General features: G+C 41.5%; 1 protein-coding gene across 1 annotated transcript in view; it reads left to right on the plus strand.

The window, feature by feature from the left end:
• Window positions 1-12,597, plus strand: part of radil (Ras association and DIL domains) — an 83,250-nt gene extending 70,653 nt beyond the window's left edge. The window contains exons 18-20 of the mRNA XM_034187721.1: window positions 9,264-9,403; window positions 10,662-10,801; window positions 11,008-12,597. Of these exons, the coding sequence (XP_034043612.1) occupies window positions 9,264-9,403; window positions 10,662-10,801; window positions 11,008-11,107 (380 nt within the window). The 3' untranslated portion in view covers window positions 11,108-12,597. The remainder of the gene's footprint in view (window positions 1-9,263; window positions 9,404-10,661; window positions 10,802-11,007) is intronic.
• Window positions 12,598-16,044: the final 3,447 nt, after the last annotated feature.

A 16,044-nucleotide genomic window follows, 5' to 3' on the forward strand; every position in this document is an offset into this window, starting at 1 on the left:
ATGTTTCTCTGCCCTCAGCTTTTTTACCACCTTTGTGATCTCACTGGTAGCTGACTGTGTTGAATGACTGTGATAGGACGAGGGGTCAGTTTGGAGATTCACAGTGTTTTCTTTACTCTCTAATCAGGATGAAGGTCACTAGTGTCACTTGCTAACATATTCCTCTAACACTGTGATTCTCAGTTCTGGTCCTCAGGGACGCTGAACCTGCACATTTTACATCCCTCCCTGCTCTGCTAAAAGCTGATTAGCTCATTTGGGTGTCTAGTAGTTCTTGATTGGTGGAGCACAACACACCTGAATGAGCTAATCAGCTTTGGCAAAGCAGGAGAAGATGAAAAAATGTGCAGGTTAGGGGTTACTGAGGAGAGCGGCTCACATCCCATTTCTCAGAGCATCCTCAGAGATTACAGTGCCCTCAGAATGCTGATGGCATTTATTTATTCTTAATAATTTTTAAATTGTCAGCAGAGTTCCAAATTCCCACTGAAGTAAGCATTCAGTGGGAATTCAGCATGAATTATGTTTGCACTGAGGTCATAGATTAACGTTGTGATAAACTGGCTCACCAGCTTCACACGCATGTAGAGCGATTACCTGGCTAAGTTTGTAGTGTTGTGATTGAGAGGACGTTAGTGCAAACATAAGGCAGTAAAACATGAAGCCGGTCAGCTGAGTCCCTCTGCTGTCCAACATTTGTATCCTGAGAAGAGGATGCTGGTCACTGTTTCTGTTGTTTCAGGGACTTTGACAAAAATGCAGTTATAAACTCTAAGTGTGTATACACACACAGACACACAATACATATTCTGCTACTTTGTCTGACTTGCGCACATCAATCATTAAATTTACTGCAGTATTCGTGTGTGTGTGTGTGTGTGTGGGCATGCAGGACCATCTCATGGTTGGTTCCAGCGTTCTAAGGTGTTACAGATCCAGGCATGTTTACGGATGGTTATGGAATGGGCCAACAGGTCCGGCCTGGGACATCTGGCTGACAAATTTTTCACCAAACTTAACAGCACTGTGTCAGTTTTGGCCACGCCCTCCCAACAGCTCACACAGGTAACACACACACACACACACACACACACACACACACACAGTCTCACACAGAATCTTTGCTTTTTTTATTGCCGAAACAGTTTAGTAACAATAATGATGATTATAATATGAACAGTTGTTATCATTTTTGTAATTAATTTAGTAATGAACAATGTCATAATTACTTACAATTAGAATTATAACTGAGGCTGCTGAGCAGAAGGCTCTGTGGGACATAGTCTGGGGGCCAATTCTGTTATTGGAAAGTCAGCTAATGGCTCTCGCAGACAACCTGTATAGCATCTTTAATGCACTCTTATAGATGTGTTCTAGGTAGGTTGTCACCTCTTAACAGGGCTTGAGAGTAATACTTTGACTGTTACAACACAGGATGCACCAGTTAAAGTATTCACAGCACTTCATTTTTTCCACATTTTGTTATGTTACAACCTTATTCCAAAATGGATGAAATTCTTTTTTTTTTCCTCAAAATTACACACAAAACTCCATAATGGCAATGTGAAAATGTTTTTTTTGGGGGTTTTTTTTTTAGATTTTTACAGATTTATTAAAAATAAAAAAAACCCCTAAGAAATCACACGTACATAAGTATTCACAGCCTTTGCCGTGAAACTCAGAATTGAGTTCAGGTGCATCCTGTTTCCACTGATCGTCCTTCAGATGTTTCTACAGCTTAATTGGAGTCCACCTGGGGTAAATTCATTTGATTGGACATGATTTGGAAAAGCACACACCTGTCTACATATACGGGCTCAGACAGGCTTGTCACGAGGCACAAATCTGGGGAAGGTACAGAAACATTTCTGCTGCTTCAAAGGTCTCAATGAGCACAGTGGCCTACTGGCCTCTATCATCCTTAAATGGAAGATGTTTGGATCCACCAGGACTCTTCTTAGAGCTGGCCACCTGTCTAAAATGAGTGACCAGGGATGAAGGGCCTTAGTCATGGAGGTAACCAAGAACTGGATGGTCACTCTGTCAGAGCTCCAGTATTCCTCTGCGGAGCGAGGAGAACCTTCCAGAAGATCAACCATCTCTGCAGCAATCCACCAATCAGGCCTACATGGTAGAGTGACCAGAAGGAAGCCACTCCTTAATAAAAGGCACATGGCAGCCCATCTGGAATTTGCCAAAAGGCACCTGAATGACTCTCAGACTATGAGAAACAAAATTCTGTGGTCTGATGAGATAAAGATTAAACTCTTTGGCATGAATGCCAGGTGTCATGTTTGGAGGAAACCAGGCACCATCCCTACAGTGAAGTATGGTGGTGGCAGCATCATGGTGTGGGGATGTTTTTCAGTGGCAGGAACTGGGAGACTAGTCAGGATTGAGGGAAAGATGAATGCAGTAATGTACAGAGACATCCTGGATGAAAACCTGTTCCAAAGCACTCTTGACCTTAGACTGGGGCGACGGTTCATCTTTCAGCAGGACAATGACCCAAAACACACAGCCAAGATATCAAAGGAGTGGCTTCAGGACAACTCTGTGAATGTCCTTGCGTGGCCCAGACCTGAACCCGATTCAACATCTCTGGAGAGATCTGAAAATGGCTGTGCATCAACGCTCCCCATCCAACCTGATGGAGCTTGAGAGGTGCTGCAAAGAGGGATAGACAAAACTGTCCAAAGATAGGTGCACCAAGCTTATGGCATCATATTCAAGAAGACTTGCAGCTGTAATTGCTGCCAATTGTAGCTGGCACATACTAAGTAGTCATCTAGTTCTACATCTTTGAACCACAGAACCTGTCCAGGCCCGTTGTGTGGGTTTAAGGACAGTGACAGAAACTGTGTGTGTGTGTGTGTGTGTGTGTGTGTGTGTGTGTGTGTGTGTGTGTGTGTGTGTGTGTGTGTGTGTGTGTGTGTGTGTGTGTGTGTGTGTGTGTGTGTGTGTGTGTGTGTGTGTGTGTGTGTGTGTGTAGAAGATGACAGCTATTTTGCACTGGGACATGGATGTCCTCATTGAACTTGGTCCAAGAACTTGATAATTACTAAGAGTATTAAAGACAACAAACAGGATTCTACGAACCTTTGTTAAGAGTGAAGTTAAAATTAAATATTTGTAAATGCATCTATGTCATGTCATATTGCTAATTCCACATACTCCAGCAGGACGTTACTGTTGTTAGTCTCAGTTGATCATTGCATATTAAAAAACTAAGACTGGTAGATGTATCTGTTTCTTAGAACCAGCATTTAAATTTATCCTACGAGATGTGGTCCATAAAAATGCCCTAAATTCTTAGCAATGTTTGCCTAATGTTTCTTTATGTAACCTTTGTGCTTTAAGCTTCAAACACCATATCAACTTTAAAATTTAATGCATTGCAGCTGTGTGATTTTTAACCAGATTGTCTGATCGACTTCACACTACAGTATCCAGCCCAATGAGTCTGTGTAGGACTGTCCGTCACTCTCTCATTCTCTTTCTTTGTGCCTGTCTTTCTTCATGTGTTTCTCTGTCTCTCCCATTCTGTCTTTTTCTTCTGTCAATCCATTTCTCTGTCTCTTCCAGTCTGTTTGTCCGTCTGTCTTTGTCTTTTTCCTGTCTCTATCTCTCTGTCTCTTTGCCTGTTTTTTTTTCTCTCACTCTCTCTCCATGTGTGTGGTTCTTTCTTTCTTTCTCCATTTTTCTGATATCTGTGAAAAATTGAGCAATGACCAATGTGCAGTTGTCAGCACATTGTGTGACGCCCTTTGGTTTTGGGCTGAGTGGAAATAACATAAAATGACCTCTGGTGCTGCACACTCATGCGTTTGTTTATTTCACTTTGACTCTGTCCGTTTTCCTCTTGTGTTTCTGTAGCTGAGCTGGCGAGCGATATCCAGCAAACATACGACTCTGAAACCTGTCCAGCTGCACAGAATTCTCACTCAGTACCAGCTCACTGCAGAGATCGGACCTGTGGCAGCATGGCAGCCCAGCAGTGAGGACGAGGCTTACATATACAGAACAGGTAAATGCCTGTGCCAGTGTGTGACCTTTAGCCTCTTGGTATGTACTACCCTGTATTTATCACCAATTATCTATATTATAATAGCCAAGTGGCCTCTGTGTGCATGCGTGTGTGCATGTGTATGGCTTCAGTCACGCAGAAACTGGGGAGAGCTGCCATTTGCCATTTGATATGTTTATGTGTTTTGGGTCAAGGATGAACACTGCAAAAACGGAAAGTTGATAGGACAAATATTTTTGGAGAAATTAGCAATTTTAGCTAACCAGTAAACAATGGATGCTGTGCTGCAATGCATCATGGGAGTTCAGGGTTTTAAATGTTGTTATTGTGGTTCATTAGTTTAACAGTGTTGTGAGTGGTGGTGTTTTGTGTTTTTGTAGTTCAGTTGGTTTAGTCAGTTTAGTTAGTTTAGTTTTGTTGCTGGTACTATAAGTGGTTTGCTGGTACTACTGTGTTTGATGTCTTCCGCCACCATCTCTGTGTCTAAAATTAGAAGCATGCATGGGCATGTTGAAGCACTGTGCGTCCTGTGCGCAGAGCTGTGATGTCCAGTGAAGACTCTATGTGTGGTCCACCTGTTACACATGGAGACAGTTATTCTTAAAGAATAAACCACAAAATGAAGTTAAATATGCCAAACCTTTAGAATGAATTACTTCGTAAAATTGATGTATTACTATTATTATTCTAGTAATAAATACATTTTAAGAAGTAATTCATTCTAAATGTTTTAACATGGGGGGTGGCCAAGTGATTAGTGTGCTTGGTTTCAGTGCGGAAGGTTCCCGGTTCAAACCCCACCCCTGCCGCATTTCTCCATGTAATGTGGAGTTGCGTCAGGAAGGGCATTCGATGTAAAACTTGTGCCAGTTCAACATGCAGATCCACCTCAGATTTGCTGTGGCCACCCTGAGTGCAAACAAGGGAGCAGCCAAAGGGTCTTACTTTTTATTACTATTATTATTCTGTGCAGCCTATGTGCCCAAACAGCAGTTTTACAAATGCTGTAAGTCAACGGCAAGGTTTCACACTCTCAAAGTGCAGGTGCTGTCAGCGTTCCTTTTGACAAATGATATCATGTATGCAAACATCACCTATTTGCATGTTCCCTCTCAGAATGTTGCATATTCAGGTAGACAAACAATAAATTGCTTATTCTTAAAGGCCAACGTGCTAAATGGACATTGACAGATGTTGTCCTTGTTGCACACTCTTAGTAACTCAGCCTGCAGGGGTATTTCCAAGTGCAGTGGTGTTTGCGCACGTCTTTACACACTCAGACCTTCAGGAAATCAGATGTTGTAGGTGAGTTTGAACATTGCACTGATCGCACCACATGCAAACATGTTCATGGGGTTCCGGCTTTAGGTCACGGGGTGGTGGGTGCTGTGGCCTGTTGATTCCTGACTGCTGAAACTGCTTGATGACATTTAGATATAAGCGCCATAGCTGTAAAACGGTTGCACATTGTGTATGCGTGTGTGTGTTCAGTGGACCTCCTGGAGAGTTTTGAGAACCACCCCCCTATCGTGTTGCCCAGTGCTGGCTTCAGAGTGGACCTGGACAGCGAGTGCGTAGAAGACAGCATCTACAGACAGCTGCTCTACATTCGCCACTTCCTCTGGGGGCTGCGCACCAAGATGCAAACACACTGTAGCGCGCCAGCTGTGCACACACACTCTAACGGAACCAATACAGCGGACTGGCCAGAGGTTCAGGTTAGAAAAGATGCTCACACGTTAGTATTAAACACAACCATGTACTTCAGCATATCGTTGTGACTTCTTCATAATCCCATAAATGAAAGACAAAAGCCTTCTCACCAAACCACACATATGCACACATGAAAACCTAGACATGGTTAAATCATGGTTAATCTGATTAGTCTTTAGGCTGTCTAATTAGTGGGAACAGCTGACTAGACCATAATCCCCGCTCTTACTGCACCCTCGTACACTGAGAAGTGTATATACATTCTCCCATACGTCTAAATGGTATGGTTGAGTCAGTTAGAATAAAGATGTATTTATACATTGTGCTGATGTGTTGCTTGTACGACTAAGCACTGAAAGCAGATGAAAGCAGAAGACAATTCAAATGCTCAAGGTAGTCTAGAGGTTTTCACAAGTTCTTTTGATCTGACAGTCAAAGACCTGAACCAGTTGGACACAAATATTAGTCAGTCTATATGGGACTGGGTCAGTTCAGGTTGTTGCCACACAAATGAAAATGTTCTGTGCATCCAGGACTGTGGGAAAACTGATGTCTTCTTCGTGTGCTATCATTTGCATTTTCTCTACAATGTTACATAGAGTGGATGAGTTCATGAGGCATCAGTCAAAAAAATAAAATAATGTCCTGTTTTTGTCTCATTCCACACAGAGAGAGTTGTTGGCCCCAGTCCACAGCAGTCCCCGCACTGGGAGTACTGGAGATGAGGTAACAGCAGACACGTGTGAGGAGAGGGTACGGGACAGATCCTCCGGCCAATTGCATTGCAATCTGAGAAGGAATGGTGCCACCCACCATCCTAGAACAGCAAATCCAGATCCTTCTTGCCTCTTGACCCCTCCCAATACCCCACTGTACCCAGAGGGAGGTGGAGGTCCTGGTTCCATCATAGGCTCCAATACCCAGACTAACGGCTGCTCTGGCAGAACTGTGGCAGAATGTAAAAAGGCCAACGGACTCATCGCCAATGGACTCGAGGGTAAGATGAGGACAGAATAATAGAAACACCTGCTTAGTGGAATGAATTAAATACATTTTCTTTACATCATTCGACCATGAAGCTGTGACTAGAGTAGGAACAGGCAAACGATTTTTACATAGACTCCAATCCCAGCTGATGACATTTATACACCCTTCACATTCGTCATGGTGTCTTGGTGGCTTCCCTCACCAGGTTTCACTCTTGGATTTTGACACGTAGCTGTAACATGTTGCGATACACAGATTAAAAAAAGAAGCACTTTGCCATCATCCAAATATATAAGGACCCAACTGTCAAATTTTAATGATGAATTGTTTAAAGTTCTACATTCATCATGCAGAACCTGATCGGGCTGATGGTAAAGAGGAAATGAGGAGCCAAGAAAACATTTGTGTAGAATTTTAACATCAGCCAGAACAAATGTTTTTGAAATACAAAGAAAATACAGCACTAACAGACATAACAGATCAGAATGATGGTATTTTCAGTTATTTTCATAACATAGTTTAATTTTGTGGCAGCACGGTGGATTAGTGGTTAGCACTGTTGCCTCACAGCAAGAGGGTTATGGGATTGATTCCCACCTGTGGCCTTTCCGTGTGAAGTTTGTTCCCCACTTCGTGTTCTGTGACTGCTGGGATCACACTCTCACGAGTGCCACTAGCTTAGCTTATGACAAGCTAAAAGTGGACGCTCTCGTTTTGGCTGAATAACTTTCCACAGTTTCTGGGGATTCTGTGTTAGTACGCACCCGTGGCCGATGTGCTTGATGAATTCCTGCGCAAAAAGTAGTTCCCAGATAATTGTGATATATATTCCTGTGAGATAATGAGTATATCGCATCTAAATAAATTCTAAAACTTACCAGTAATAAAATTATAAAGATAACTGAGGTTTTAAGAGTGGCTGTAATAAATATTTAAGAAACTTAAAGTTTATGAGCAACTTCACCTGTTATTGCTCAAGCACATTGTAAACATTGACACGATGGAGTTTGATGTGGAAGAGTTCGGAAAAATATGATTGGAATGTTTTGATGACCATTTACAGTTGGCGATGAAATACTTGGGTGTTAATTTTGTGTTAAAGTCAAAACAAGAAGCTGCACTGAAACAGATCTATCTGGGAAGAGAGACATTTTGCGTGTTGATGCTCCAACGAGAACAGCACGCTGAGCAGGGTGGAGAAAGTAGTCCAGCGAGCTCAATCTCTGGGCGCGAGCTATCCCACAATGCCATAATAGCAGAGATGTCGGTCCAATGAGAGCGGCACTCTGAGCAGGGTGTGCTGGGATAGGCTCCAGCATCCCTGCCCCCCCATTAATTGGAGTAAGCAGTTAAAGACTGAGTGAAAATGAGTAAAACCTTCTTACCTGTCAATCAGGTCATGCCTTCCACATAAATGCATGAGTTCTTCGTTGTTCCTGGTCACACTGTGCAGGGCAGGCCAGGGGTGTAGGCAGAGGCTAAAGAGGATGGAACTCCCCCAACACCATGAAAGCATTTGTTCACTTTTGAAGATTTGTCTTTGTCTCCATTTCTTTTGTGTCACTTTGAGTAACAATGTATGAACCATGAAGCTAACACTAGCATATGTAGCTGGCAGAGCAGTTTGACTCTCAAATGACATGCTGGGAAGCTGAGTTTCCCAGTGGGTCATGGTGTGTTGCTGTAGTATTCATTCAGTCATTCTAACCCCCCCCCCCAATCCCACATTTTGATCATCCTAATCAACAAAATTATAGTGTTTACAAAAAATTATTTTCATTACTTAAATTATTTAAAAAAAAAAAACAAAAAAACAAATTCAGACTACAGCTTTATCTTTTTCCAGGAACTGTTTGAACCAAAGGAGAGTGATGCTCACAACTTTCATCATCTGACCAGGACCATCACAGTTAATAATATTAAAAAAAAATTTAAACTTAATTTGTGCGGTTCAACTGTTTTGTATCAAAATCAGAATGCTCATTTAAACCAAGCTACTAGTAAGTCCCTTCGGCTGCTCCCTTGTTTGCACTCGGGGTCGCCACAGCAAATCCAAGGTGGATCTGCATGTTGAATTGGCACAGGTTTTACACCGGATGCCCTTCCTGACACAACTCCACATTACATGGAGAAATGTGGCAGGGGTGGGATTTGAACCAGGAGCCTTCTGAACTGAAACCAAGCACGTTAACCACTTGGCCACTACCCCTGCATTTAAACCAAGCTACTATCAGCTTGATTTGACTGCCCTCTGTTGGCCAAAATTGATTGCAAAATGATTACTGGCGCATTAAACCTGCTCATGTACACACACACACACCTCGGAAGCATGTGTGTGAGATTAGATTACTTGTGTTGCTGCAGCATATATATATATATATATATATATATATATATATATATATATATATATATATATATATATATATATATATATATAATGTCTTGTCGTGTGGAACAAAAAAACTGCACTTATGTTTGTTGACCCCAAAGCGAGACCCTGTGTGTGTGTGTTGTGTGATCATGTCCTCTGCAGGGTGTATTAGTGGGTGTGACTTCCCTTTCCCTGTATCCTCCCCCGACGTCTCTTCCCTTCCTGATGACTTGTGTGTGGTGTTTGTAGTGGAACTGGACAAAGGACCTTATGGACTGGGCATGGGACTCATAGACGGTCTGGTAAGTAAAACCGCCATCTCTTCAGCAAACCCCCCCGCAGCGTTTACTGGCTTTAACAAACAGGTTACGTTCTTTTAGTATTAAAATAAACACAAACTCAATTGCATCTTAATTTTATATAAATACATCACAAGTCATGTGGCTAGTCAGTGACCACATTCCAGAGCCATATATATATATATATATATATATATATATATATATATATATATATATATATATATATATATATATATATATATATATATATATATATGCATTTTAATTGTCATCAAATTAGTAAAAACATTCTGGCTGCAGCTTCTCCACATTTTGTTTTACAGTACTGTGTCAAACTTTCAGGTTTTTTCTTCATGAATCATTTATTCATTGTTCTGAATGCTTTAAAATGTGTTTAAAGAATTGTTTCATAGGGAAGAAACAAAATCAATTAACAAATGATAAACTTGACTGAGAAAAAAATGGGCTTGTGGGTATAATAAACACAATGCCACAAACAGCTGCTGATGATCATGCAACAATATAATTATGGGAAAATATGAGTAAATACTCCCTGATAAATTAAGGAGACTGACAAAAATATGTAGTTTTTAAGGTGAAAGACTGTCACATATATGTGTGGTATTTATAGTTTGATAGCATGCTGTTTTTCATGATTTATTATAAGTCTTATCAAAAATACAAATAGTAATGATTTTGAAACTCATATGGGCTGATGTTAAAAATCTGAAGAGGTCACGTAACTTTTGACTGTAAAATGGTGGTGCCTTTTTTCTCAAAAAAAAAAAAAAAAAAGTGATGGACCAGTGAAAATGATTTTTAGTTTCAAGTCTTACTGTGTGGGATGTGTCCTAACAGATGTCAGTTGACTTGTAACGTTGTGATGCATCACTTTTTAAAGGTTTCTGTATATAAAAGTTTATTAATAACTATAAAAAATTAATAAAACTGAAAAATAGAGGCAGAAACGCAACCATGATTAAGTACAAAGAATATTTGTAGATGTAAACTACTTACTGAAAGAATAACATTAATAAAATAAATAAATAAATTGCATCACGATGTGAAGTGAACTGATCCTGGATGGAATCATCCAACCATACTGGGAAGCAGAAATACGGTTGCTATGGTTTCCTGTATTATTGTGCCAACTGCTGCACAACTTCACTGAATGTTTTCTCTGTAATAATCAGGAGCTCCAACACACAGACACACACACAGTGTCGTGTCCACGCAGTAACATGGTTTCCTCTTGCAGCACACTCCTCTCAACGCTCCAGGCATTTACATCCGGACTCTGATCCCAGACGGCCCCGCTGCATCCGATGGAAGACTGAGGATTGGAGACCGCATCCTGGCCGTAAACGGAACCAGTCTGATAGGTGCAGATTACCAGAGGTACGAACGTGTCCCGATGGTAGAGGAAATTTATACTTGTGCGTGAAGTGGATATTGATCAAGGAGTGGGTGGAGCCATCTCTCTTAGCCTGCTGAGCTGATTGATTATTCTGATTGATTTGAACCCAGACTGTGACATTCCTCCATCCCTCTGCTGAGCCTCATGTAGGCGGACTCTCTTTCTCTCTCGGCTCTTTGCTCCACAGCGCCGTGGATCTGATTCGGCTGGGAGGCGGTCGGCTGCGGTTCCTGGTAGCCAAGTCTGACCCAGAGATCTCAGAGAAGATCAGTGCCTCCTCCTGTTGACAGACTGTCAGCACTGCAGCCCTGCTGAGGAAGCCGAGATGACGAGCGGATGAAGCCGTGAGAACAATAATGCCCACATACATTACAGGACAAATGTGAAGCTGAACGTCAGCACAGAATGAAGCAGTCAAACAGGAAATGAACTGGACTCAGAAACCTGAACAGCTTCTATGAACAGAAGTTGTAACACAATGCGACATACAAGCCTGGTATAATCTGGTTAGAAACACTGTTAGGATTCATTCTCGATGTAGAACTTAAAGAAACATGAACACAAAGGACGAATGTGGGAGTTCTTCAGTGAGAAAGGAGTCACGCTCTTCAGAGGAGGAGGTGTTTCATCAGAGTGGGCACACTGAGTATCCTCCAGGGAAGTTGACGTGCACGGCTGGGTGGAAGCTGTGAGCTGTACAGGGAGTCGAGAAAACAGGCTGTCATGGTCAGGAGGGCAGGCAGGTCAGCATTTGTTTGAGGAATTTGTGAGCAGGTGATCCAAAATCTTTAGTGCTTGCAGGGAATTCAGAGCCACAACATTCCAAACCTACATCTTGTTGCATGGCAGGTGATGGCATGGTTTGGATGACTCCACTGGTCCTGGTTGCAGTACTTAAGTTGCTAAGTGATGAGTTCAAGTACCTGGCTTGCAATTGTCCTGGGTCAAGATGAAGAGTAGACTCACACGAAGCACTATGGACCATGTCCGAGCACGCTAGAGACTTAAAAGTCCAGTTTGGCTAACTTGTTTGTCTGGCCTGTAGTCCAGCTGGACTCTATCTCAGCCACATGTGTAATTACAAATGATGCTGCAACTCTAACGTCACGTAACTGGCACGACTGTTTAATTTAAAAGTTACTAGTAATATTATCATTATTACTACTTGGACCATACAGTCTTCATTTTATTCAACAAAAGATGGGTTAAAATCTGGTGTGGTTTCTCACCATATTGATGAATGTGAATCATAGCCAGTGAAGAAAGCCGCAAAATAATTCATTCATTCATTCATTTTCTGCCTCTTGTCCGGGTTGCGGTCCCACATTTCCCTATCCTCAGCCAACTCCTACACTGCTGGCAGATCATGAAGTGTTCCCGAGCCAGCTGGAAAATACAATCGCTCAAGTGTGTCCTGGGTCTTCCCCAGGGCCTCCTCCCAGTTGGATTTTCCTGGAAGACCTCCCCAGGGGTATGACCAGGAGGCATCTTCACCAGATGATAACGTTCGTGACCATAGCTGAGGATAGGGGCGTAAATCAAGTCTTGCCTTCTGGCTCAGCTCTTTCTTCACCATGACAGTCCAATACAGTGTCCGTAAAACGTCACACTCAGCACCAATCCATCTGTTGATCTCACACTCCAGCTTGACCCCCATTCATGAACAAAGACCCAGAGATACAACCCCATTTCCAATGAAGATGGGATGTTGTGTAAAATGTAAATAAAACCAGAATACAATGATTTGCAAATCCTCTTCAACCTATATTCAGTTGAATACACCACAAAGACAAGATATTTAATGTTCAAACTGATAAACTTTATTGTTTTTGTGCAAATATTTGCTCATTTTGAAATGGATGCCTGCAACATGTTTCAGAAAAGCTGGGACAGTGGTATGTTTACCACTGTGTTACTACACCTTTCCTTCTAACAACACTCAATAAGCGTTTGTGAACTGAGGACACTAATTGTTGAAGCTTTGTAGGTGGAATTCTTTCTCATTCTTGCTTGATGTACGATTTCAGTTGTTCAACAGTCCGGGGTCTCCGTTGTCGTATTTTGTGCTTCATCATGCGCCACACATTTTCATTGGGCGACAGGTCTGGACTGCAGACAGGCCAGTCTAGTACCCGCACTCTTTTACTACGAAGCCACGCTGTTGTAACACGTGCAGAATGTGGCTTGGCATTATCTTGCTGAAATAAGCAGGGACATCCCTGAAAAACACGTTGCTTGGATGGCAGCATGTGTTGCTCCAAAACCTGGATGTACCTTTCAGCATCGATGGTGCCATCACAGATGTGTAAGTTGCCCATATCATGGGCACTAACACACCCCCATACCATCACAGATGCTGGCTTTTGAACTTCGCGCTGTTAACAATCTGGATGGTCTTTTTCCTCTTTTGTCCAGAGGACACAACATCCATGATTTCCAAAAACAATTTGAAATGTGAACTCATCAGACCCTAAATCCCTAAATTCCTTGCAATTGAACATTGAGAAACATTGTTCTTAAACTGTTGGACTATTTTTTCATGCAGTTGTTCACAAAGTGGTGATCCTCGCCCCATCTTTGCTTGTGAACGGCTGAGCCTTTTGGGGATGCTCCTTTTATACCCAGTCATGACACTCACCTGTTTCCAATTAACCTATTCACCTGTGGAATGTTCCAAACAGGTGTTCTTTGAGCATTCATCACCTTAACCAGTCGTTTGTTGCCCTTGTCAAAGCTTTTTTGAAAAGTGTTGCAGGCATTCGTTTCAAATATATGTAGAAAAACAATAAAGCTCATCAGTTTGAACATTAAATAACTTGTCTTTGTGGTGTATTCAATTGAATATAGTTTGAAGAGGATTTGCACATCAATGTATTCTGTTCTTATTTACATTTCACACAACATCCCAACTTCATTGGAATTTGGGTTGTACTTATACTCTTCCACTTGGGACAATTCACTCTTCTGACCCAGGGGTCTGAGATGTGGAGGTGCTGATTCTCATCCCAGTCGCTTTACACTCTGCTTCAACCTGATACAGCCACAAAATATTTCCTCATAATCTCCACAAAAATCTTGTCATGCATGCAGTATGACTGACTGACAAATCCCTTATTGCGTAATTTATTGAGGGGAGGGGAGGTGAAATTATTATTATTACCAGAGTTCTTCAGTTTTTGTTTGCATCTGAATGTAATCACTCAGTTTTAACAGATTGCGTGCAGCTTTATCAGTAAATTTTTCAGCGCCTTTTACCTACTGTAAAATGATCCATAGAACTTGCCTCAGGTTATTAAGCAGATTCAGCTTTTTAAGGTCCTGCTGCTTTCAGTCTTAATGAATGCTTATGAAACTTTGACATCCAGTGAATTACTTCAGGAAACTCAGATGAGGTAACACGTGGTGCTGCTTTCTTGGTGTGATCCAGCCTGTGGGTATCAATCAATCAATCAATTTTATTTATATAGCGCCAAATCACAACAAACAGTTGCCCCAAGGCACTTTATATTGTAAGGCAAGGCCATACAATAATTACGTAAAAAACGTAACGTAGGTTTCATTATAGATTTGCACAAAATTTAAGTGACATTTTCAGGATGGTGACCAAATGTAACAGCAGAATGACAGCATTTCCACTGAGTGACTTTGTGAGACTTCTGGTTAGTGGAAACCTGCCTCGTGTTGAGAATCCCAGCAAATTGAAAAGGCTGAGCGGACACCCAGCGTTCACCTGCCTGAGGCCCTTCAGGAGGTGGGGATGGACCAGTTGGTTGGTTCTGCAGTGTGGTGGATGCGATCATGTGCAGCACCAGCATATGCTAATAAGTTGACATTTGAAATGGGTTAGTTAAAAATGAATAATTACAAGCCTGTATGCATTCTGTAGTTTAAAGCACAGTAGATTCTAGAGTGTTTGTCATGTATTTTAGAGTTACTTGTGATTTCAGAATTAGCATGGTTTAATTGCTTTCCCCCCCATGTATAGCAATTGAACATGTGTACAGCAGGATCACCAAGAGGAGGGTGATTAATGCCATTTTCTCATATCGCCATGTATGTGCTACAGTTTGTGTGCACAGAGAGAATTCGGAGGAAAAGTAATATACATCTTTCTAACTTGCCCACAGTTTAACTGCACCAAATGTTGATCTGAGCACTTCAGCTACGAGTTTTTCCAGTGGGCCATCAGTGCTCGTCGTTTTGCGCTTCTCTCCTTGAATCATTTTGTTGCACGTGGTAAAACCTTCTTGGAATGTGCAAAGTTGCCAATGTCTGCTTTTAAGAAACTGATAAGAAGGGAACCGTGATGATGTAACCCTTTCACAACAAAGCTTTTGACTGTGCAGCTGCCACTGCTTTGACATTAAATTACTTTGAGTTACACTTAAGACATATTGAGCTGCACACTTTTTCCTTTCTTTATGCAGCAGGAAAACTTTGAAACAGCAAGTTTTTGAGATTTGGACCATTAACGGTGCAGTCTATGAAGTGCACACAGCAGAATGTGTTCTAATTAACAGGTCCACACAAACTTTACTCTAACAAAGCTGAAAAGGCTTTTATTGTTTATTTTAAAAAGTAGCAGTGAAATCTGAATGTTTGTAATGTGCTTGTAGAATGGAAGTAATTTTTCTCTGGATGCTGAACCAATTTATATGAATGTCGACTTCTATAACAAAAAATAAAGTGGAGGAACCAGATTTGCGCAAACATCCTGGCTCAGCTTCACGGAATGTTTCCACTGTTGGTCAGTCAGGAAGTCCCGGCTAGCACCGTTTGCAGTCATACTTCACCAATTCAGATGTTTGTAAACCACCTTTGTTGTAAATATATCGAGTTGTGTAAATAGCTGTGTGTAAATATTTAACATGTGACATTTTTTTCAACACTAAAACAGATTGAGAAATAACATTTTCTTGGGTTATGTACGTAGTTTAAATGGTTGAGCCCTGTGAACACAAAATGGAACTTCATGACTGAAGGTCATTTGCTTATTTTTGCTAATAGGGTACCTAGAAGAAGAGGTCATTTTACCACAGCTGACTGGAAAATGGCATGTAAATTAGTAATATTAAGGAGCACTGTGTTGTATTTAGGTGTCAGTTTCCAGAGTGGTACAGTGGACACACCCACATACAACAAAACAAAACTCAAGGTTCCCAGTTCCATCTCTGGCTTGATCATCCCACCCCTGCAAAGTAGGGTTAAATGAGATTAAAGAGGA

Source organism: Thalassophryne amazonica, chromosome 15 (assembly GCF_902500255.1).
Source record: "Thalassophryne amazonica chromosome 15, fThaAma1.1, whole genome shotgun sequence".
Lineage (NCBI taxonomy): Eukaryota > Metazoa > Chordata > Actinopteri > Batrachoidiformes > Batrachoididae > Thalassophryne > Thalassophryne amazonica.